The sequence below is a fragment of the Hoplias malabaricus genome, chromosome 15 (genome assembly GCF_029633855.1).
Source record: "Hoplias malabaricus isolate fHopMal1 chromosome 15, fHopMal1.hap1, whole genome shotgun sequence".
NCBI classification, from domain to species: Eukaryota; Metazoa; Chordata; class Actinopteri; order Characiformes; family Erythrinidae; genus Hoplias; species Hoplias malabaricus.
Genome location: NC_089814.1, coordinates 12291591 through 12316531, shown reverse-complemented (window position 1 = coordinate 12316531; position 24941 = coordinate 12291591). Strand labels below are relative to the sequence as shown.

The window sequence follows — 24941 nt, the reverse complement described above, 5'->3', positions numbered from 1 at the left end:
AAAAATGTTACAGATTATATGTTTTATGTATTTAGCCATGAATACTTTTTAAAAGTTTACCTGTCAGCAATGCTTAGTAACAGCAAAATACGTTCTAGTGTTGGGCTCAATCCACTGATCCGTGTCCTACAAACCAAGATCACTTCAGGTACCGTGCCCTGAAGTAAGAGCTTGAGTCCATGGAATGCCCAGTGCCCACCTCTCCTCACTAAATAAGACCCTAATCACCAAAGAACAGGAAGACATCAAGCTGTCTACAAAGCTCTAAGTGAAGAAAATTAGCTGGAGATGAGGATGACCCCATGCTGAAACCCCATCAGCTTCCCTGCTGTTTATGCAATTTTTAAAGGGCCAATATCATGGAAAAATTAATCATTTATGTGCTGTGTAACCATGGCTCCAAAACATGTCATTCACTCCATTCGTGTATTCAGCCACTGTATAGAAACCAAAGTGCAAATTTGGATTGTTTTTCTGATGTCATAAAAATCAGTTATGTACATGCTCCTATTTTGCCCATGGCTATTTCGTTTTTTGAAGCAGATTCTGAGCTTTTGATGCAAACTACTAATCCATTTGTTATGTAAGTAGAAGAGGAGATGTGTTCTTTTAGTTTAAGCTTGTCATCTGGAGGTTTGTATTATGAGAAGCATCCTTTATTCATTAGCCATAATTTATTTGCTTTGCCCAAAGTAACAGATTTAGCCTCCCTCTTGTTATCACTCAACATGATGCTAGCTAATGTAGGCATGTGTAGCTAACAAAAGTACTAGGCAGTACGTGTTCTCGTTGAAGCAGGTTAAGCTGCTGTATGGAGGGGTACTTTGTCATTTTAATGTATGTGTAAGGCATTTCCTAACTTTGTGCTTTACTCTGTGATGGTAAAAAACACATACAAAGAATAATGTGATGAAAACTGAATATATAGCAAACTCTATGTATAGCTTGTGTTCCATCATCCAGGATTCCTGCCTCTGTCAAATCCTCCATTACACACCACTCTCCCTGTTTTGCTCCAGGAGAAAGACTGTGTGTGATCTTGTGTGTTCTGATCCTCAGAAGAGAGTCATTTGGAACAAGTGGCCGGATGAAATGGAAACATCAAAAACTTCAACATTTTGGGTGGAATCCTTTGGGAGAGAACTGAGGCCTTCATCTTAGCAAACTAGTGACAGGTTCCAAACTGTAGAGAAGAGTGACTCCAGCTTCACTCCCAGATAAATGAAGCAGAACCAGAACTGCTCTCCAAAATGGGGTGATGTCTCCCATGTCTCCCAGGCAGAAGGGCAGTACTGAATCCTGCTTCACTGGGGAATAGCATGGTTTCTAAGAAGAGAAAAAAACTGCACGACTGTCCTTTGCAAACACATTAACGTATTTGTTGAATATAAATAGGACATTCAAGTCTTTTGTCAAAAATGTTTTGATTACTAATCCACTTTTGCTGCAGTGTTTGATAACAATCTTTCACCAGCGTCAGACCCTCAAGGTTATGTTTGCTGTAAATTATATAAAACTATGTATTGTATCATAGTCCATTGCAAGTGTAAAGGTAACCTTTTAAAGAACATAGTTAGCAGCATAGCTTTAAACAGCCAGTTCTAATGTTTTAAACAGTTCAAACGTTCTAAATTTTAGCTAATATTCTTTGTTAAATAATGAAGTAAAATGATTTAAAATGGTGTAATGTTAAACTGTAAATTGTAAAGAGACAGACTGAGACTCATTTGACTGGAGGTAATAGGAATAAGGGGGTGCCACGCCTAAAACAAAAACATAGTCGTTTTATTTATGATCCAAAATCACAGTTAAATCTTTGGCATGCTTTAAGATGTCAATATAGTAATGAAATCAGAAGAAAAATAAATAGTTGAGGATTATATCCTTTGTCCAGAATGTTTATAAATGCTAAGAAAACAAGAATGAAAATCCTCGGGTGCTCCGGTTTCCTCCCACAGTGAAAAGAACCAGGTTGGTAGGTGGATTGGTGTCTCAAAAGTGTCCGTAGGTGTGAGTGTGTGTGTGTTGCCCTGTGAAGGACTGGCGCCCCCTCCAGGGTGTATTCCCACTTTACGCCCAGTGACTCCCGGTAGGCTGCAGACCCACCGCGACCCTGAACTGGATAACTGGATAAGACTTATTGACTTATATACATTGTACCAACTTTTCTAGAAATGAGTTTATATAATTAGGAGTGATGCCATATATATATTCATAAACATTACAGGGTAAAATTATATTCAAACGGTCTTTAAAATATCTCTTAGTCACCGGGCAGTTTTCGTAAACCTTTCATGTAACAGCTTTCTGTGATGTAGCTTGTACAGGCATTCAATTCTTTGGACATTTTCTTCTCACAATCACCACTCTGAATGACCACTGAATCATGCAGAATTTTGAAGGAAAAAAAACAAGCACATATCCTCTTTGAGACCACTTCATATTTATGGGGACATTTTACTGTATACATCTCGATAAATGAAGCCACTCACATCAAAGCAATGATTAATAATAATCATGAGAATCCTGTTTGATGCGATTACCTCCACGCTGCTCCACGCGCACTGGCTGGAGCTGCCCACGTGCGTAAAAACGCGCCGTCCAATCCTCGCGCTTTGGCTCCGATAAGAAATAAAAGCCTCTCAGAGACCCTCGCTCTCATTCCACTCAGTCGCGCCATCCACGGAGGGATTAAAGGAGGCGCGCGCTTGGGGAAAAAAGACGCACCGGAGATGTCGTTCTTGTCGCGCACCGGAGCGAGCCAAGGAGAGAAGAGAAAGCCGAACGGGGGTCAGCGCGCGTTGCCGTGACGGGACGTATAGAGCGGGCGAACGGGACGGGTAACTTTGCCCAACGTTCGTTAGGATTACACCGCGTTTACATTACAGCGAGGAGAAATGGTTCAAACCGCCTCCTCGTGAACGAAGAAAGATTCCCGCCAGGTTCTTCCATTGATTTCAGCGGGCTCGCCAAAGACAGGACTGGTATGGACGGTATAAATTCATTATATAAAACATTTATTCAGAGTTCATAAAATAAATAAAGAGAAAAATACTTCTCATTTAACATTTGCATAATTTGGCAATTTTAAATCTAATTAAACCCTAAGACTTTTTTTTTTTTAAATAACTGCTGAATTGCTCTTTAATAATAAAATATATTAGCCCTGTTTAAATTTGAACGTATTTTTCCAAACTACTAAATAACATATTTACGCCAGCTTGGTCAGTTCCGGCTCGGCGACCCTCTGGTTTAAATTGGCTGTAGGTGTGTTCTTTGCCACGATGACACCCGTGCTACGCTCAAATATAAGAAGCACAGGGGCATAAAACTAGAGGGTATTTCCCCCAAAAGTGCCCCTTACCGTTTTCAAACTTGAATTACGGGTGGAGTGAAACCTGCTGTGTGCAGTTCCACTTCTGCAACTTTGACTCCCACAATTCCCAGTGCAGCGCTGGCCGGTCTCCTTGGAAACAAACGAGATGGAAAAATGTAAACAGTCTGTTCATTGTAATTTGGAGAAAGTTGTGTTTACCTTACAGCGAAACTAGGTGTACTGTGTTTAAAATGTGAACTTAGAATTGCTCACCTGTGAAAAAATCAATGATTTTAACTTTGTTTATGTCCATATTGTGTTTTTTATCAAATAGAAAACTTATCGCTGTGAACAGCAGTGTTGCAAACTCAGTCTGTAATGGACAAATTCGAACAGCCAGGGTTAAACCTAAGGAATTAAACCTGTTGATTTGCACGGCTGTACTTTCGAGCGCCAGGCGACTGGTGGAGGGGCAGATATACATCTGGTGTCTAATTGCATATTCATAGACCTGTGCATACTGAATGAAGGTGAAGGTGTAGAATAACAGCAGTTTTTAAGACTTAGTAATAAGTTATAAATATGTAATACTGCTGAACCTTCTGAGGTTTAAATGTGACCAAATTGGGACTTTAATTGAAAGATCCCCCACCAGCATTGACTATTATGAATATGTACAACACAACTTAATGTGATAAACAGGAAAATCAAATTATCCATTTGCATATAGCTGACAGCAGCTAAGTTGTTTTTATCACCCTCTTTGCAAGTTTGACCCCATGCTTGCTCAAACAATCCCCCACAGAGGACTGCCCCAAGTTTCCCCTCACTACTGGTATGAATCAGAGGTGAATTTGAAGTCATCTCATTCTGCTGTAATGTAAATGCCGTGCTACGACAAGGAAGTAGTGATGCAGCAAGGTTCTAATTTGCCGTTCTCCTCCACTGGACTCAATGGCAGCTTTGCTTTTAACAGGACATTTAACCAGTTCAACCAATCATGGAGTGACACACATGACCTCACCGACCTAGACAAAAGCAGCTTTGTGGCAGATGGTTCTGCTGCTCTGCGGATCCTCATCTCTGTGGTGTATTCTGTGGTGTGCGCACTGGGACTGGTGGGCAATTTGCTGGTGCTGTACCTGATGAAGTCGAGGCAAGCATGGAAGAAGTCCTCCATCAACTTGTTTGTGACCAGCTTAGCCGTGACCGACTTCCAGTTTGTGCTGACCCTCCCGTTCTGGGCGGTGGAGAATGCGCTGGACTTTGCGTGGCCCTTCGGGAAGGCCATGTGCAAGATTGTGTCGTACGTTACAGCAGCTAACATGTATGCCAGCGTCTTCTTCCTGACGGCTATGAGCGTGGCAAGGTACCGAACTGTTGCATCAGCGCTGGAGAACCGGCGGCGGAGACGGAGGAGGGTGCATATTCCTGCCCCCTGTCTGAGCGCTGCTGTGTGGGCAAGTGCCAGCGCTGCTGCCCTGCCACATGCCATCTTCTCCACCACAGCCACTGTGAGTGGAGATGAGCTCTGTCTGCTGAGATTCCCTGACCGTTGTGGAGATGCCCAGTTCTGGCTCGGACTCTATCATGCTCAGAAGGTCCTGGTGGGCTTCCTTGTGCCCTTTGCCATCATATCCATCTGCTACCTGCTGCTGCTGCGCTTTGTCACTGGCAAACGTGCAAACAGCTCCGGTGCAAAGAGGCGCTCCCAAGTCACCAAGTCGGTCACCATTGTTGTGCTTTCCTTCTTTTTGTGCTGGCTACCCAACCATGCACTGACCACCTGGGGAATTCTAATCAAGCTCAACGCTGTGCACTTCAGCTACGAGTACTACACTACGCAGGCATACGTCTTCCCTGTCACTGTGTGTCTGGCACACTCCAACAGCTGCCTGAACCCCATCCTGTACTGCCTGATGAGGCGAGAGTTCCGCAAGGCCTTGAAAAAGCTCTTCTGGCAAATTGCCTCGCCCACCGTCACCACCATGCGGCCCTTTACAGCGTCCACAAAGCCAGAACACGAGGAGCCAGGAGCAGCACGGTCTCTGCCACGGCCACCTGAGCCCAGCCTCGCCTTCTACCCACCCGGAGTGGCCATTTATAACGGGCGTAATGACCTGCTTCCCAACAGCACATAGACCTACCAGCTCTGCAACAACAGGACTTATTTCGTTTTTTTGTCTTACTAATGAACTGTTTAAATCAGGATTAAAGCCTAATGATTTTTTCTCTCGGCTGAATGGTCAGTATTAGTGCCCATTACTTTCCTGCAGGACAAAGGTACAACCCATTAGAAAACAGACAAATGCATTCATCAAGGTGAAGTCCTTGTTTTGCTTTTGTGCGGGGCCTCTTCATCAAAGAGAGAGTTGTGCAGACCCTGCCATTGGCCACCTGAGTCCAGTCTTGCCTTCTGCAGCCTGGTACGGACATTTACATTGGAAGGAATTACCTTTTCATAGATTGTTTTAAAATTAAGATTCATAAATCTTGGATTGGAAATATGGATCTGGAAAAAGACACTGGATTTGTATGGGACTTTTAAATGACACTGAGATGCATTACAACTTTACTCACATGATATTTTCACATGCACTGAAACATGCACAGAAACAGATCTGTAGAATCATCATTTAAAAATGTACGTAGGGAGCCAAAAATGGTTCTTCTGTGTCATTGCTCAAAGGTCTGATCTTTCTCGTTCTCACTTTAAACATATGTATTTATGTAAATATGTATGTGTGTATTAGTGCTCTTAACATTAATGTGCTAATAATGGCACAACCTGTTTTAACATTTAAGACAATTTCGTAGTTTGTCCCTGTGAACAACACATGTCCACTCTTTCCTCTCTGTATTCCTTCAAGTTGCATGGCACTGCTTGCCGCATGGATGTTTCTCTTGTGTTACAGAAATGAAGTAAACAATCAGGTGCAACATGAACCAGAGCCTGATCAAGTGTGGTCAGCCCTCTCCCTCTCTCTCAATCAGAAGGCTGATAGGAGAGAGGGACCATGCCAAAGCAAGCAGGAGTATTTTATTTATGTAGCGACGCTGCGGAACATTCAAGAGAAAATGGACACATTGATCACGGACAGTGCAAGGAGCACAACTGCGGCAGCATTTTGAACCCAGGCCCATTTTATAAAACTCTCTATAAAAGTGTCTCTACAGAACTGTGCATCTGACTCTGCTTTAGCCAAACACCAAAAAACTGTTGGGCACTTCAAACACACTTCATCAAATTCAGCGCAACCAGCACAGCAGCAATAAAAGGACAAAGGCAGGAGTCAATTATCATCAAGATAGAATTCAGCTTGCGCTTCCACAGAAGTGTTTTCCTAAATGGCCGACTGTGCTTCTCTGTAAGGAACCTGTGTCATGTGTTGGAAATTTTCTGCTACAAGAAACATGAGCTGAAATAATGTTAATGAAACAACGAATGTAATAAACAAATTCATATGAAACTCATTTTATTTACACTTTATATATGAGAATATTAAATAACTAATCAAACAGGATTCATTACATAATGATTTAGATTCATTATTTGAGTCCTTGGAAAACCCCTAGAATCAATCCAGTTATTTTCCACATGGCATTTATCGGTTTGGCTGGACTGCTCAGACTGGTCAGTCTCTAAAACTCACTGTTTGAGTGTTTCAGCTTGTTAGTTCTATGAGTCAGTGTCTGAGGAGGCAGGGGTTGTCTCTGAAAAAAGAAAATCTCAGGCAGTATTCAGAAACAGGACCGCATCAAACCCTGTCCTAGCCACATGAATATTCTGGTCTCTGAGGCGCCACCACCTGGCCAATTTTTAAAGGCACCGCAGATGTACTGTTGAAAGCAAAAGCATGGAGACATCGACACCTCTGGTAACGTTTTTAATGTTTGAGAGAAAAATAAAAAGTACCAAAAAACTCACTGTATGTTTTCCAAGAAATATCAATGTACATGTACTTTATATTTGATAAGCTTACTCAGTGACATTAAAAACTTTGGATACCCTGTGTTTAAGTACTTAGCAATAGCCATAACTAGCAGACACCATGTGGGTAATGACATTTGCACTCTTTCATGCAGAACACGCACTTTTCTGCTTGCACACACAGCGTGTTTTAAATCTCGCTGCACATTTTCACTGAAGACCCAGTGAGTGACTGTGAGGAGAATTGAGAATGTTTCTTTGTATTGAATAGGTGTGGCTTGTCTGGGTTATTTGTGGCCATTTTTACAGAGCTGCAGGCATTAAGATGTTGGTGTTTGTGGCAGAATATCTGGTACGTGTGTTCTGGCTTTAGAGTGACCTTGACACACAAATGCTGCATCCTGAGTAGGCAGCAGTGTAAACACTGAATTGGGAGATAAGTTGACATCACTCTGCCTCTGAATACTGCCTTGGATTCAACATTATTTCTCTTTTAAAGGCACAGACAGGTGGTTTCCTCCTGTTACATAGATACATAGTGGTAATGTTCCATATTTTCCGCAGTGCTGAACCCAGAGTAGCAACAACAAAGGCACTTTCCTTACTGTTACAGTTCAGTTAAGCAACACAGCCATTTTGAAATTGTAATTGTAAGGTAAAATATATACTACCTAATGTTGCTTTAACAGTTTTTTTTTCTTGCTATTTTTTGTCTTGACTCATACAGACTTTTATCCCATGGTGACCGTAATGATAAAGGTTAATGCAGACAGTAAGCAGCTGTCATACACTGGGCATAATTAACATGCGGAGCTTTATTATGAACCAAACACAAACTGGAAAACAATGCTGGCATTAAGAATGCTGTATGGCAAAATTTAAATACACAAATACACACCTGTACATTTAGTTAAAAATGAGAGCTCCACTTGAAATAAAGCAAGAATATTTAAAGGGTTCACTTTGTTATTCCACAGTGGCTGGCCTTCATTCATCTTAGTGTCTCAGAAAAAAAAAATATCTCTTTTCTTGAAATCTGACCTTCGGATCGATTTCAGAGATTTGGATTTGCATATGATCTCCTTCACTTGGAAATCAACTCATACAGAGAGCCCAATAAAGGGCTAAACATGTGTACTGACCTTTCTAGCTAATGAACTCCTTTTGGATTATATGCAATTGCTTTCTGAGACTCAGTAAATGCCAAGCCTGTTCTTTTAGAAATGATAAATGCTTCCGTGAAGTGAGATTGCTGAGTTCACCAGATGGCAGCATGTGTGCTCTCCAGTTTGAAGCCGCAAGAAGAGGTGCCACCTTTTGAACTTCTGGAAATGGCTGTTCAGTACAACCTGAAAGGCCAGCATATAGGTAGCTGTGTGTGTGTGTGTGTGTGTGTGTGCAAGTGTTTGTGGGTGTTTTTTTTTTTTGTTCTGTGGGTGTCTAACCAGGTTCAGTCCACATATCGTATGAAGATGGCGATGAACAGGCAGCCAAAGAGAGACACGGTGGAGGCAGACAGGACCACCACTACCACACTCCCAGCCAGATTGACCAGAGCACCAAGTCCAGCTCCCACCATGATCTGAGCCAGCTGTACCATGCAGGTCAGGGCAGCACAGTCCACTCCTGTGCCACGGCTATGGGCAGAGGAGTCCTCTTTCCCCTGTTTTCTTTGGTCCTGTAGCAGGAAAGGGTTCAGAGAGAGATAGAAGAGTGAAAATAATATCGTTTTTATTTTGGTACCTGCAGAAACGGACAAGAAAGTACAAAGGCCATCCCCTGTATATTTATTTTCCAGACAAAGGCAAGTACCTACAGGTTTTTGGCAGGTATCTGGAGTTTTGACTTAAAATAATCTGTTCTCATATGTACGAAGAAAGTGAAAGAAAAACAAGCGAAAACACAGAGATCCAAAAATGATTAAAAGCTTGTAAGACCTGGTAGAACAGTCCTCTTTTTTTTTCTTTTTGTTTTTTTGAGTGGTGGTTCAAATCAGTCCTGAGGGCAAACACTGTGACTTAAAGGGTGTTGACAAATTGTGCCTGACAACAAGTGGACTACAGTTTGTATACCTATGTATTTAGATATTTAAGGTACCTATGGTGGCCTTTGGTTTGTGGCCAGTGTGTGGAAGGACAAGAGGGGCTTCAACGAAGGTAGACGTAGAGTTTATTCTTTTATTATACTTGCCAAATGCCATCTGGCTTCAAAATAAATGAGAGATAATTGGGCGCAGTGAGTATTAAAGAGTACAGTAGGACTATGAAAATGTGTTTCACAGATTCTCCTGGACAGGTTTTCTTTGGGAATTCTCAGTAGCTCTAGTCACAGCAAGCATCTTTTATTCTAAGCTAATTACCACAAAACCACATTTGCTTCATGTACCAACAGCTGTTTACTGAGAAGAGGAAGACAGGCATTTTTAAAAGTATTTTCCTAAGCACACTTCAACACTGAAATAGACAGCTGCTACTTCAGGAGGAGATTTGTCTGTTTTTTGAAGCATATTTAAAAAAGACTGTCTTTTCTGCACCAGCCATGTGCCTACACGTGTATTGGGTAACATCATTGACTTCAGTCTAGCACACCGTGATGAATTCCCTGCCCAGGTAGCCACATCACTCCATGCCAAAAAGAGCCCACAGTGGCACCACCACATGTTAAGAACTGAAAGTCAAGACAAATTAGAGGAATAAATGTTTGTTGCCCTTCATCAATGAGTCTTTTCTAACAAGTTTTAAATCAACAGCTCCAGTGTAAAAGTGTTAATCAGTGAGAGCCCTGGGGGTTGATAGACTGTGATTTACAGTCTTTCTAATTAGCCCTGAAAAATCCTCACCACTGCCAGGCATTAGTCTTAAAGAAAGTAGAGTGGCTGTCTTTGGTGAACAGCATTATTCATACAGAGCAGCAGAAATCACATCCAATATCTACGGCTGAACCTTTACTCCTGATATCTTAGAAAAAAAGCGAAGTATGTCCATCCCAAATAGAATGGAATTTTTAACAAAAGAAGAATATTCACATTTCATGTGGATATGGATTTGGGGTTATATTTAGATGTTTGAGACCTATGCTTGGCTTTCTGTTAAACAGAAATAGGCAGGTTTTATTGCAGAATGAAAGAGAGATTTGTTCTCTACTGAAAATACACTTTTAAAGCATATCTAAGTGTCTATAAAACAATGTATGATGTAGTGTAATTTCAATCACTGACTAATACCAGAAGGTGTATTTCTTTCTCAACACACACAGCTCATTCTGTATTTTCATTCAGACATTGTCCATTCATGGTCAAGTACATACTGACTGGAAAAGGTAGATGGGCTACTAATGAAGTGTTACATGCTGGACAAATTCTAGTATTAGTGTCCTTACTCTTAAAAGGTTTCACTAATGCATTTCCAGTCAGTTTACAATCTCTTTTAACTGTATTTTTACCATTTCCAGTGCATGTTGAGATGCCATATTCCACATATTATTTAGCCCTTACAGCAAAGAACCATATATCAGCCATAGAACCATATATGAGCCTAAAATGTTTAGAAGGGCTTTCCAGCAGGAAGTAAAGGTGATTCACTGATACAAAGCCATATACAACATAATAGATGAAGAGGAGTTCTTATGTCTAAGTTATTACAATAATCAGTGGAAATGCCAACACTATGAATAAGAAAACAGCTTTATATCCAGATTAAGACCAGCCTGAGACTGTATTTTGACTTATTACGGGATTGTTATTCAACTGCCTTCAGATGAGATCATCTTAATGCAACTACTGTGTGGTTTTATTCCTGCAATCTAAAGATTATTTATCTGTTCATATTGGACTGGAAACTTTTTAATGAAATAGACAGTATCTTATAGAATTCCAGCTCTATTGTGATGAAAATTAGTCATAACCAATCACTGACAGCACACTTTATGAAACTAATTTTCCTCTCAAGTAGGAGAATGAGAACTGACAGAAGTACAATGACGACTAATAAAAGGGGTTTTATTCTATTATGAATAAGACTGAGCTCAGATTGTGCTCTTTGTTATAGTATTGTACTGATACTGACCTCCTCCTGCTTGTGGTACTCTGAGATGAGGTTGAACGGGACGGTGTAGAGGGTGCTGGACATCACACCGAAGACGCTACACAAGGACAGTGTGGAGATGATGTTTGGATACAGCCCGATCAGACTGGTGCCCAGACCAAACACAAAGTAGCCCATAAAGTACAGTCCCTTCAGCCCAATGTAAGGTAAAAGTAGTCTCTGGACGTCTGAGGGCACAGAGAATATGTTACACAGTAAAATCATTTGAAAAAGACAAATGTCAGGTTTATTAATAAACCTCCAATCTGGAAGGTGGCAGCTTGTTCTTACCACCAGCTGAGTCCTCTGAATTACAGCATCATGAACCTGCTGACATAGGAACTGCTACACTTTGCCATAAAAATGAAAACTGAATGTATTTATCAGTGATTCATGGCACCTTTAACATTTGCTCTACATTTCGGGCTTCCACATCAAACAGATTTATCAGTACAGCGTAAAGTTTAGCGTACATAATGTAGCAGTCACCAGAGGCTGGGCTTTATTTTAGAGGATTAAGTTGTGTTTGGGGCTGTTTATGTCAGGGAAGGAATATATTTCTAGTTTGGGGGTTTTTGTGTGCGTATTTGTGTGTGTGTGTGTGTGTGTATGCGCGCATTTGTGCGGTGATTGACATGGGTAGAGCAGTACACCATCAAGGAGAATTGTGTCATGGTGGAATAAAGCTCTGCCAGTTATGGTCATACACCAGAGGCTAAATACAACTCTGTTTACTTACTGTTCTGCAACAGTGCCCTTTATAGGGCACTTAGTAAAGGCTGCTTATTAGCAATGTGGCTGTGTTTCAATTTAAATCTCCTTAAACCCTTACAATATATATATTCTTTTAATTATCATTTGAATTAAATCAATGCATGTTTGCATTCAATGCAAGAACTTAAATGATATTGCCATTTTTTGCACAATGTGATCTACAGGACACCATAAAGGATTGTGTTTTCTATTAGGTTCCATCTTGAATTTTCTGGCAGATTATTGCACTATTTTAGTGGTAAATCAAAGCTGTTCTCGTAACTTTGTAGGAGAAGGGAAAAGAACCTTCTTAGCTTTCAATGGATGTCACTGTAAAAAGATTTCATTCCTAGTCATTTTGGAGCATTTCTCTATTGATCCATTCATGATGAAATTTTCACACAATACGAAGGAAAGCTGCTGTGTTCAGATAATGTAGTTCACTCTAAAATTGACAAAAACGCAGATACATGTTTTTCTTTGGGCAACAACAAAATTAAATAAATCAATAAAACTTGATTGATATACACTTCAGAATACACAATCTGAATTCCTTATTCTGGATCTTAGTAGTAGCACTCCCATTTACCTTTGACATCTTTATTTATTTTGATGCTTCTTTTGTTGCTTTTATATAATAAACCACCAAATAAAACAAATGTCTATACTTAACTTTTATAACAGCTCGCTGATGGAAAGGCTTATTCTGAGGGGGTTACGTACTGTTAAAATATTATCAACATTTGGAGTCAAATGACCTGTGAAAAAATGCCTGCAGAACAAAATATAACTACAAAGAGGGTCATTACAGGACTCATCATTGGGCCAGAAGGGAGTAATGGAAAATTTTCAAAAACAAAATTAATTTTTCTCATATAAAAAAATGCCTTGGATCCAGTTCTCCACCCGACATGACGACTTGTCCTTGAAGATCAATAAATCAGGGACACAAGGTAGCCTTAAATTAAATTACAGAGCCATTGGGGAGTCCCTATCTATAGGACCGTAGCTGGAAACCTGTGCCAACTTTTAAAATAGCCCTCTGCAATCTGTTCTTTAGCACTAAACAAGAATTCTGTCAATCTTGCCTCAGCAACTTTGATTAAGGGTGTCATTATAACCGGTCATTATAAAAATGACTGGCTTTTTTCTCTAATCACAGTTCCCCATTTCCATTTCACTATGGGTCTACTACAAGGGAGAAGGTTTAATAAGGCAGGAGGATAAAAAATTATAATCTGTAGTGCAGTAATACTCACAGGAATACAGAGCAGATGATACAGCGTTGATGCAGAGCCCCCAGCAGCCCACCTCCACCCCCCTCTCATAGGTGGCATAAGCAGTGGAGTTATGAGCAGCATACGGATTCCCCTTATACACAATCTGGGAACAGCACAGAGAACCACACACAAATGCACAGCTTCAGAAATACAAAGAACATGACACATACGACACAGGAGGAAACACCGGATAAACAGGTAAGAGCCTATCAACTGGCAACCTAGCCTAGATATTGCAATCAGACTGTTTACGCCCAGCCAAAGCGTAAAGCTGTTTGACTCTGCTCTTGAAAGGTTGAAAGACTGCTGGGTCACGCATCTGATAACAGCTTATACATCTCCCACTCGGCTGTGAGCAGCATGGGTTGTTTTCATGTCTCTGATGCACCACTGAGAGCTTTTAAACTGAAATTTTGCTCCCCTTCAACAAACTGCTGTGGCATCCTGACAGCCCATAAAGTACCCGTACACAGCGTCAAGTTCTTGACATTCCTGATGGATGTCCTTCATCATCTGAGCAAGCAGCAGGAGGCCAATCAGACGAAATTCAGATTTCAAGATGCTTAAAACACAACATCCGTTACAAGCTTCCGGATATAGAGATGAACATCTCTTTCTTTTACTTTCTTAACCTTATTGCTGCCACAGCAACAACCCTTAACTTGCCATGATGTGCTGTTAATGGTCCCTATGCTTGTTCACTGTCTTCAGTCGGTGGAAAAAAACTGATAAATGTGTCTCATAAAGGTTCCCAATAACATGGTACCATCTTTGGCAGGAGGTGAACCCTAACCCTATGACTGGAGTTGACTCTAACCCTATGACTAATAGCTGTGGGCCATTAACTTTTTAAAAACTTTATTAGTTTAATTGACATTTACTGCATTTCAGTCACTGCAACAGAGTCATGGCAATTTTATTTATTTATTTATTTTTTGGGCAATTATTTTTATTTTTAACCCACTGCTATAGGTTGCTATGACAGCGACAAAGCTTGGACACTAACAGAAAAATGAAGCTCATTTCTGTACTTGGATCTTTGGAGCCTCTATAAACATCTTGAAATTTGTATTTGAACTTGTTCCCCACCTACAGCTTCAGAAGCACTTTGTTTGAATAACTGATGAATGATCTCCAAATGAAACACTCTGGGCTAGAGGCAGAGCCAGAGCAGGGCACAACTAACCTTGATGCAACTACAATATGTGCTCTCAATCCAACTGAATTTAATATTCAGTAAGATGTAACATGTAATCAGACCCGTCTACTAACTGCTGATGAAGTATAGAGTTTATTGAAACTGAAATTATGGCGGGCGTCATGGTGGCGGTCACACAGCTCCAGGGACCTGGAGGTTGTGGGTTCGAGTCCCGCTCCGGGTGACTGTCTGTGAGGATTTTGGTGTGTTCTCCCTGTGTCTGCATGGGTTTCCTCCAGGTGCTTCGCTTTCCTCCCATGGTCCAAAATCACGTTGGTAGGTTGATTTGCGACTCAAAAGTGTCCGTGTGTGTGAGTGTGTGAGTGAATGTGTGTGTCTGTGTTGCCCTGTGAAGGACTGGCGCCCCCTACAGGGTGTATTCCTGCCTTGCACCCAATGATTCCAGGTAGCTTGAACTAGCTTCCACCACACTGGATAAGTGATTATAGATAATGAATGAATGAAATTATGGCTTGTTTTTTTTACAAACTCCAGTCAAAAAGCAGAAATTTCTGTAATGAGGCTAATGCTGTTGTTTCCCAATAAACATTCTACCAAGATATTATTTTACAAGGGTGTTATTTTACCCTAATGAAGTAAATGGAGATTGTAAAACAAAAGTTCATACTGTGATTTTTTATGCTGCATATTCTCAGCTCTAGTGCCAACGCGTTTAAACACTGACTGATGATAAAGCATCCTTCAGACTCATGCCTCTGTCTAGAGGTCTCTCCAGTCTCCATTAGAGGGTTTTGAACTGTCTATTCTACTACTTGGAGACTGTCAAAACATTGCAGAGCTGCTTTTCAGTATGGGTAGACTTACTGTCAGTGATCTTAAGCCTTCATCACTTGATAACATTCATCAGCGTGCTACATTAATCACTCTGTCGTCTGCTTAAATTTAATGTCAGTCAGAAACTCTGCACTAAAACTTATACAACTGAACAAATGAATGATATATTTCTACTGAGAATATTCATTTGGGAAGTCACTCAGATCCTTATACACAAATTTCCTGCTTCCATGAGCTTCAAAACCAACTATTCACCTGCTGTCTAATATATCCCAGCCCTCGACAGTCACCACTCCCCGTCAGTGGTTTTAATCTTGTGGCTGATCCGAGTAAATGTCAGGTGAATTTGAGCTCATACTCACCTGCCCCATGAAGTCAGTGAAGAAGAGCATGTTGCAGAGGAAGGCAGTCCAGCCCAGCAGGTGACTCACACACAGACAGCGGTAATGACTGGGCATGTTAATCATAGCCAGCAATAAAGACTTCAGAGTCATCCTTTTCTGCACCTGCAGCACAAACACATACAAAACACAACTGATTATGATTTCGTAAGATTACACACACATAATCTGGTCAAGCTATTAACGGAACTCCAGCCAAAGAAGTAAGCCTCTCATTTGAGTGGGTGTGCTGACAGAAAATATAATTATATCATAACACACACACATATTTGCAATATATAATTGCTATAATATATGTGACCATATGTTTATAAAGCTATAAGGCAACTATAATTTTTACATTTTGTAACATACTACAGAAAGAATGATATTAAGTATGATAACTGCAGAAGTGAAGGCGACTCTGGGCTTCCACTCTAACATGAATTGCTTCTTGTTCTTCTGCCTCACACTAGACATTAGCACTGATATTAACAGACTCATAACATCAGACTAGTGCTGATGTACCACTGCTACAGACTACTGTACACTAGGCCTGTGTGTTATAATCATACATCGAGCTACCACTTTAAAATAAGACTGCACTTATTAAGGCTTTAAAATGGTTTAAATGCCTGATTACTAAATGGTTATTAATTAGTTTTGTAAACCACCTTAAAAAGTCATTAATAATCCTTTGTAACAGAGATAGGAAGTCCAACAGTGACTTGGGTGTGGAGTTCTGTGGTTTTACTGTGTAGATGGGTGTGGGTTCACTGTTTGCTGAACAACAGGTCAGTGTTGCCCTTTCTATGTGTTATAACGGACTATTAATGTATTAACCACATAATTAAAAATTTGTTAAAAGACAAATTTTAAACCATTCATGAAGTGTAGTCTTATTTTATAGTGGTACCAATACAACACAATTTTTAAATGATTTTTAAAAATCCCCCTTGTGATAATGATATTCTGTCTTGTTTCTGTATAATATGGCATATATGCGTGACGCGACTCATTTAGCTACACCAAGTATGGTAGAAAGCCTCTCTCTGGTGGAAGAGTATTTAAATTTAAAAAAAATGGAGGTGGAGGTGTAGGCACATATGGCAAAGCTGGACAGAGAGGAATGTGGATGTTTACAGAGACAATTATGAAATGCTCTGTGAAACCATTAAGTCATGAGTACATTTATTTAAACAGAAGAGTGCTGTGAGCTGAGATAGGACCAAGGAAGGATCCGTTCTCACTTCATTACCACAGATCTTCATGGATTCTTCCACCCACTCAAGTCTTTAAAGATTCCAATTCAATGAGGCAGAAATGATTGAAACCTGTCTAAAGCTATTGCCTGATCCTGGGAGGTGAAGAGTGAAAGGTTTAATAACAGAGGGCTGCATTATTAAGAGAGATAATGAGAGAGAAATGCCATGGGACATTCAGAGGATTCCTCCCATGAGGTTTAACCCGCTCGCTACTGGCGTTTTGAGAGATCTGAGAGGTATTTCTCATACTCTCTCAAGCAGAGACAATGAAAATTCTCCTTTCCAATCAGGGGAGTATCCAGGGGCAGGACCACAGGGGTGCTGGCCTGAAAGAGAATTTGCCTCTGAACTTGTTGCAATTTTCACATGAATTTGCCTCCATATGACAGCTGTGAAAAGATTCCTAGTTTTGTGACTGTATATTTTATCATATCTCTAACTAATCAACACAGGTCAGCCATAAATTTAGGATCACAGTCATTTAAAAAATAAAACTTTGTTGCTCTACATACCTTGTTATCTACCTTCAACCTGTTCTTCAAATGGTTAGAAGCACCACAAAGCCGGTATGATTTGGGTGATGGATCATTCACAACACTGCAGTGACACTGATGTGTTGGTAGTATGCATTGTGTTGGTATGAGTGGATCAGACACAGCAGTGCTGCTGAAGTTTTTAACGCCCTCAGTGTCACTGCTGAACTCAAAATATTCCATCATAGGGCTGGACAAAATGGTCAAATCTATATATCACAATGTATATCATCACATATATATATATCACAATTTAACAAGTTAACCACTCCACAGAGAATGCAGACACATGGCCTTGGAATATAAAATCGTATTGGGAAATTGCAATGAATTGGGTGATAATGCATGATTTATTCCAATGTATACAGGGGGCTATGTAATTCTAATTAATATGGGATGTTTGGGGGTCATGATTTTTTTTTCAGGAAAAGCCCTTAAGTCACACTTTAGGTTTTTTCATTTTACTTAAAGGTGAAAATATAAAGTCTGGCTGAGAGTTTCTTATTGTTTTGGCCTGGAGAATTTCACTAAATCACTGTAAAACTAATCTCCCATTTATAGCACTCCAGATGGTCAAGGGCCTGACCATCTTCTTTCAAATGCAGCACTGAGACGCAGGTGTACATTATATACTGCATGCTCCTCAAGTCCTTTGTTTATTTAAATCTAATATCAGAAAATAGTTGGAGCCCTCAGTGTTTATCATACTGTGAAAAGCGACGGAGGCTAGATGCCCGACAGTGCACAAAAGAGACGATTCTGGAACACCAGAAGAGCTCTTGTAGCTGTTTCGGGGACAAATGGTCTATTGTGTAAGGTAAACAGGCAGTTAATCACTGAGCACTCTGAGAAAGAGGAGAGCATAACAGGACTGATGAGGAAGACGGTTATTCATCCCAAAGCACACAGTTCATGAATAAAGCAGTATTCAAATTCCTGGTTTCTTGTAAAAGAAAATACAGCAATAACATCACCTTGAACAGGTGAATAATTGCATCGTTTCAGTAGATCCATCTGTGTTTGAACAGGAACTGCTGAACATAATATAATTCTACTATAACTTAATGTTTGGTGCTAAATTCTTAAAGAGCTTTTCTTGGCTGCATCAGCGCAGACAGCAAACGTTTCCTATGACTCACTGCCATGCCTAATTCCAGGCTTAAGAGGAACGGCTATGGCCTTGTCTAGAGTCTGATTTCTGTCATTCAGGCAGAAGGCCATCCAGTGGAGGACAGCACTGCAATTACACATTTCGAAAAAGCAAAATAACTTTTGAAAAAAGGCAAGGTTTCTGCTCGCCTTGTGCCACTACAGAGAATTACGCTAATGACAAGTGACAATCTGGATCTTGTTTGCTCTTACTCTGCTGTTTCCGGAACTCACATAATGACTAACACAACCAAAATATATCCAGCTTTATCTTCATTCTTGCTGAGCACTGTATCCTTTAACAATGTCCCCTTCATCTGCCCCCTCATTTCTGCAATGTGTTCTTAAGAATGAAGTCTGTTGTTTGTGATACATTAAGCATGAATTATCAGACACTGCCTTCATTTGGGGCATGAATATGAAGCATAAAGTTTGTGATGTATTTGTATATGAATTCACAATTGCACCATGAATAGACACATTCACCACCAGAGCTGCCTGCGCAGAGCACCAAGGACTCCTCCCACCCCAGCCACACACTGTACAACCTCCTGCCATCAGGAAGTAGGTACAGGAGCATCCGTGCCAGAACCAGTCAGCTAAGGTCCAATCACTATCACTCTGCCGAACTCCACAGTAAACCGATGATCACTACTGAATCAGACATATCAGTACACAAGTAGGCACTATGGTAAATGCACACGGTATATATTCTATGTATTTTGTATATTAATAGGCTATAAATACCAAATTCTATATTAACTTCTCACAGACTAAATATATATTATCCCTTAAATAGTGAATAGTGTTTTATATCTTGTTTATAATATGCATAAGATATACTTTTTATTTTATTTGTTCAAATCAGAGTTTATTTGTTAAAAATAAAATCAAATTACATTATTGCAGTGAGTGTGATATTCTGTGTGTGAATGTGTTGGTTTAACTAAATCTCTAAATCTCTTAGTCTAAATCTCTCCTCATGGAGTCCATATTATTTGAGGTTGTCATCCAATACCTAATTTTACCGGTTAATAAATAATGATTTTAAATAATGTGTGCTGTTGATTTAACAAATTTATGAGATCAAGGAGAATCTGAACAAAACATTGTTCAACTCACTCTCACCTACTACTTTATAGAAAAAAATTATCTTATATTTCTCATTTGTTTTCCGTTATTATTTGTTTGTTTTTGCTGTGATTATATATAGGTGCTGGTCATAAAATTAGAATATCATGAAAAACTTCATTTATTTCAGTAATTCCATTCAAAAAGTGACATTTGTATATAATACTCATTCATTACACAAAGACTGATATATTTCAAGTGTTTATTTCCTTGAATTTGATGATTATAACTGACAACTAATGAAAACCCTAAATTCAGAAAAATTGAATATTACTTAAGACCAACATAAAAAAAAAGGATTTTTAGAACTGCTGGCCAACTGAAAAGTATGAACATGAAAAGTATGAACATCCTCCTTTTGCCTGAATTACTGCAGCAATGTGGCATGGCATGGAGTCGATCAGTCTGATAGCGGCCTTCATCTCTTTTGCATTGTTGGGTCTTGTGTAATGCATCTTCCTCTTCACAATACCCAAAAGATTTTCTATGGGGATAAGGTCAGGTGTGTTTGCTGGCCAATTAAGAACAGGGATACCATGGTCCTTAAACCAGGTACTGGTAGATTTGGCACAGTGTGAAAATGCCAAGTCCTGTTGGAAAATGAAATCTGCATCTCCAAACGTTGGTCAGCAGCAGGAAGCATGAAGTGCTCTAAAACATCCTGGTAGATGGCTGCGTTGATCTTGGACCTCAGAAAACACAGTGGACCAACACCAGCAGATGATATGGCACCTCAAACCATCACTGACTGTGGGAACTTTACACTGGACCTCAAACAACGTGGATTCTGTGCCTCCCCTCTCTTCCTCCAGACTCTGGGATCTTGATTTCCAAAGGAACATTTACTTTCATCAGAGAACATAACTTTAGACCACTCAGCAGCAGTCCAGTCCTTTTTGGAAGCTTCTGACGCTGTCTCTTGTTCAAGAGTGGCTTGACAAAAGGAATGCGATGCTGAAACCCATGTCTTGCATACGTCTGTGCGTGGTGGTTCTTGGAGCTCTGACTCCAGCTGCAGTCCAGTCTTTGTGAATCTCCCCCACATTTTTTAATGGGGTTTTCTTCACAATCCTCTCCAGGGTGTGGTTATCCCTATTGCTTGTACACTTTTTTTCTACTACATCTTTTCCTTCCCTTCGCCTCTCTATTAATGTGCTTGGACACAGAGTTCTGTGAACAGCCAGCCTCTTAGCAATGACTTTTGCGTCTTGCCCTGCTTGTGTAAGGTGTCAATGGTCGTCTTTTGGACAACTGTAAAGTCAGCAGTCTTCCCCATGATTGTGTAGCCTACAGAACTAGACTGAGAGACCATTTAAAGGATTTTCAGTTAGTTGATTAGAGTGTGGCACCAGGTGTCTTCAATATTGAACCTTTTCACAATATTCTAATTTTCTGAGATACTGAAATTCATTAGTTGTCAGTTATAATCATCAAATTAAAAGAAATAAATACTTGAAATATATCAGTCTGTGTGTAATGAATTAGTATAATATACAAGTATCACATTGTGAATGGAATTACTAAAATAAATCAACTGTTACATGATATACTTTTTTTATGACCAGGACCTGTATAAGTTTATACAAGCACCATGCTTACTTCATTTTTTTAAAGTACGATGCAGGCATCAAATTGAAAATGTGTTTATATTTAGAAAACACAATGACGTTTGTGCTTTAGTAAGTTAAATAGTTGTTAAAGAGAATCAAATGATAGAGAAAGATGGCTGTGATAACTGACCTCTTTGCTGGGCTGCTTGGCGCTGGACGTAACTGCGTTGGCCTCGCTGAGGGCAGAGAAAGTGCGTGGCCGGAGCTCAGGAGAGGGCAAGGGCTCCTTGGGCAAGGATCCGTACGCAGTGCCATTAGTGGCCACAATCAGCGGAGCAGTCGGGGCCGAGGATTCAGAAGAGTGCTGCTTGGGCAGAGGGTTCTCTGGAATGCTAAAAAGATGCACAGTGAGGAAGAAGGTCCAGGTTATCGCTGAGAAGAAGAAGATCACCTGGTACTCCGACCCCAATAAGATTCCCAGAGCAGAGTGACCCCAGTCCATTGCTCCAATCAGGTAACCACATGCTCCACCCAGACCTGCAGAGTAACAAGATACAGACAATTAAAGACCATGATGATGATTATGATGGCTTCCAAAGAACATGCTGAAGCAGAGAAGAGGGTTCTGAGGGCCAGTATGAGATGCTCCTGGAAAAGATCTGAATATGTGATTTACAAAAATGCAGTTTAAGAAGTTATTTTCAAAGACGACAATACAAGGGACCCATTTTGAGCACTTTTTAAAGAGTGCATCAACAAACATTTACCTGTTAGACACTGCACTGAAAAGTACTCTCTCCAAGTCCAATACAAATAGTAGCACAGCTTCTAAGCAGTGTGTCAAGCCATATCAGAACAAAAAAACATCAATCAACCAGGAACCAGACCTGATGCAACTCAGTTGCTCTGCTGCAATGTTTTTGAGAACAAAACTATTATTTTTAGAACACCAAAGCAATAGCCCCAGAATGGAATCCTCTGTGCAGTTTGGAAAACCTCCTCCAGAGGGGAAGACTTAGAGCAAAAATACATGTCTGTTTTTTCACTTATTGCCCCCCCCCCTTTATTAAAGTAATTCATGATGCATATAAACACTAAGCATTGGAGCAATAGTTGTATACACAGCCATGAGACCTTGCTCATTTGCCTTGCGTCAGATTAGCTTCCACATCACATCATCATTAGGAACTGACAGTGTAAAAATCTGCTTGTGTGCTGTACTGATTTTATAAGAAACCAATATCACTCTAGAGCTTCTGGGAGGCTCAGATACATCACTAACACAAACACGAAGCATAGTCTCTGGGTTCAGTTAGTTCTTAGAAATGGAGAACTGCTAGAGCAATTCTGTGCTTGTAAATCTGAATGATACAAGGTAAGCTATGTTAACATGACTGTTGCAAGGCTCAAACAGTACATTTGGAATGTATTTTGTTATATTTAAATGCCCTTTTATAATCTAAAACAGCCAGGCACTTCTCATGTGCACTAGTTCCAGAGCTAACCTACTGTTAGACATCCCCTAGGGGTGCTAGAAGAAATTAGTGACATTTTTGGCCCAAGCTTAAGGCCAAGCTAAAATATTCATGGTTCACCCCAGAACAACAGAAGAATGGAAGGCAATCTCTGTTTTCTATCTAAAAAATCCATGACAAAATAGCAAATCAAGATAAAGTTTCAAAAAAGAAATCCTAGATGGCACAACTTTACAAATTACATTATATATAACTGCCTAAATATAGGGTCCAAATTAGGGGGGGGGGGGATTTAGGTCCTGGAACACTTATCTGAAACTTTTTTTTATACAGCAATGGCTTAAGATTGCATCAGCAAAGAATATACATCTCTGAACTTGAGATATTTAACAAGGAATTTATTTTTCCTCACAATTTCATCATTTTCAAGAATATTATTCATAAACTTCAGACTGACTTTCAGTGAAATAAATTGTAAAAGTCAAGCTGTCACTTGTATAATTTATGAAGCTCAAGCACATTTAGAGAACCTTTAATCTGTTATTGACCTGCTTAATCTTCAGCTATAACTCATCATCTCAGTGTGGGGGAGCATTAAAATGTCTTTAAAAGGCACTTACATTTTATCAAACCAGTAGTTGATGAACAAGCTGCTTTTTACCACAAAATGTAGCGCTAAATAGGGTAAATTAAGTAGTTTCCAAAGCATTTGTAAGCACTGCCATTCAAACTTGTTATTGCTTAATAATGTACTAAGAAGCCAGAAGGTAATTGCCAACAATTACCTTGGAAAGGCTTAATAAGTGAATCACAGGGCAATTATATATGCACTCAGTACTGAAATGTGACCAAAATATACTGCAATCAAACTGAATGCCTCTACCAAGAGTCAGCTTCAATATCCAAGCTTTAAAATGACCATTATCCCATTCTGACCTTTACAATCATTATGTGTGAGATCAAGAGAGTATCCAAACAATCCACACGCACACACACACACACACACTAGAGTTGCAGTCCAGCTGGATCATGTGCCTGTGCTGCTCTCAGCTCCAACCCATGATCGAAGCACATGACTGAGCTGGGCTGGATTATAGCTCATTGAGAGCTCTCACACCAACCTGTGCCTGCTTCCTGTACTGCCATGCTCACACTCTTCTACTGTAATCATCATTAAGGCACGGGTTTAAACACAGAAATGTTGCCAATATAACAATCATGCACATGCATAAAAACAAAGCCGCAATTAGGCTTCACAGGAATCATCTTTAGTTTCCAATCAAATATCCATCACCTGTGTAGTTTATTGTCATTTATTATAGATTAAATGCTGTCTCTATTCTTACTAAAAAATAGAAATCCACTGACACAAATGTAATTGTCAAAGAAGACAATAGATAATGCCTTTAGTAAATTGTTTTCTTGTTTTTTTCCTCTTCTACTAAGAATTAGGAAAAGAGTCTATATTATTTTTAAGGTATGTTTGAGGAATTATTATACAGAAATACAAGATTACAGCTAAATTCAATAATTGTGAAGTATTCCTTTAAAGATCTAATTATTCAAATGTTCTGTAATTAGGATATATCTACAGCGGTGTGGGTCAGAATTGGCCTATGAGGAGTTTTGATCCAAAAGACAGTTACTCTAAACTCTCCCATTTCACAGAATGAGAATAACAATGTACATTTTTATTATAATCAAAGTTCATACATCCTTATTTTTAATCAGGCTTTGTAAATTGAGTGATATCCCTTTATAGAACCATTTTTTAATCAGTCCAGTCCAGTTTCAAAGCTATGAACAAGGCCCACCCAGAGTGGCTTTCTCACCTGCCTTTTTTTTTTTCAGAATTCCTGCAAAAAAATAAACTATTAACAAGTTATTCATTTACTTCTGTGTTTACTTATTTTGTGCCCCTCTACATTTAATGTGAACTTAACATCCAAAAGTTAATCTATTTCTTAACGGGGGGGATAAAAACCGCTGTGTGGAAATGATGAAATGCTGAGAAACCTGGTGGCAGTGTATACTCCGTTTTGGAAGTTGTGATTTAGGGAAGAAAAGCAGGTGCTTACTGCACTTGGGTTCAAGAATCTCCTG

General features: G+C 39.8%; 2 protein-coding genes across 2 annotated transcripts in view; one reads left to right on the top strand and one right to left on the bottom strand.

The window, feature by feature from the left end:
• The first annotated feature begins 3721 nt into the window (after window positions 1-3721).
• Window positions 3722-6766, top strand: rxfp3 (relaxin family peptide receptor 3). The gene has a single exon (XM_066646245.1). The coding sequence runs from the start codon at window positions 4201-4203 to the stop codon at window positions 5455-5457; it is 1257 nt and encodes a 418-aa protein (XP_066502342.1). The 5' UTR covers window positions 3722-4200; the 3' UTR covers window positions 5458-6766.
• A 162-nt stretch (window positions 6767-6928) lies between these two features.
• slc45a2 (solute carrier family 45 member 2) overlaps window positions 6929-24941 on the bottom strand; it is a 23503-nt gene continuing 5490 nt past the window's right edge. Inside the window, exons 3-7 of the mRNA XM_066646391.1 lie at window positions 21554-21900; window positions 15718-15861; window positions 13342-13465; window positions 11312-11517; window positions 6929-8925 (exon numbers count right to left, since the gene is read on the bottom strand). Of these exons, the coding sequence (XP_066502488.1) occupies window positions 8698-8925; window positions 11312-11517; window positions 13342-13465; window positions 15718-15861; window positions 21554-21900 (1049 nt within the window). The 3' untranslated portion in view covers window positions 6929-8697. The remainder of the gene's footprint in view (window positions 8926-11311; window positions 11518-13341; window positions 13466-15717; window positions 15862-21553; window positions 21901-24941) is intronic.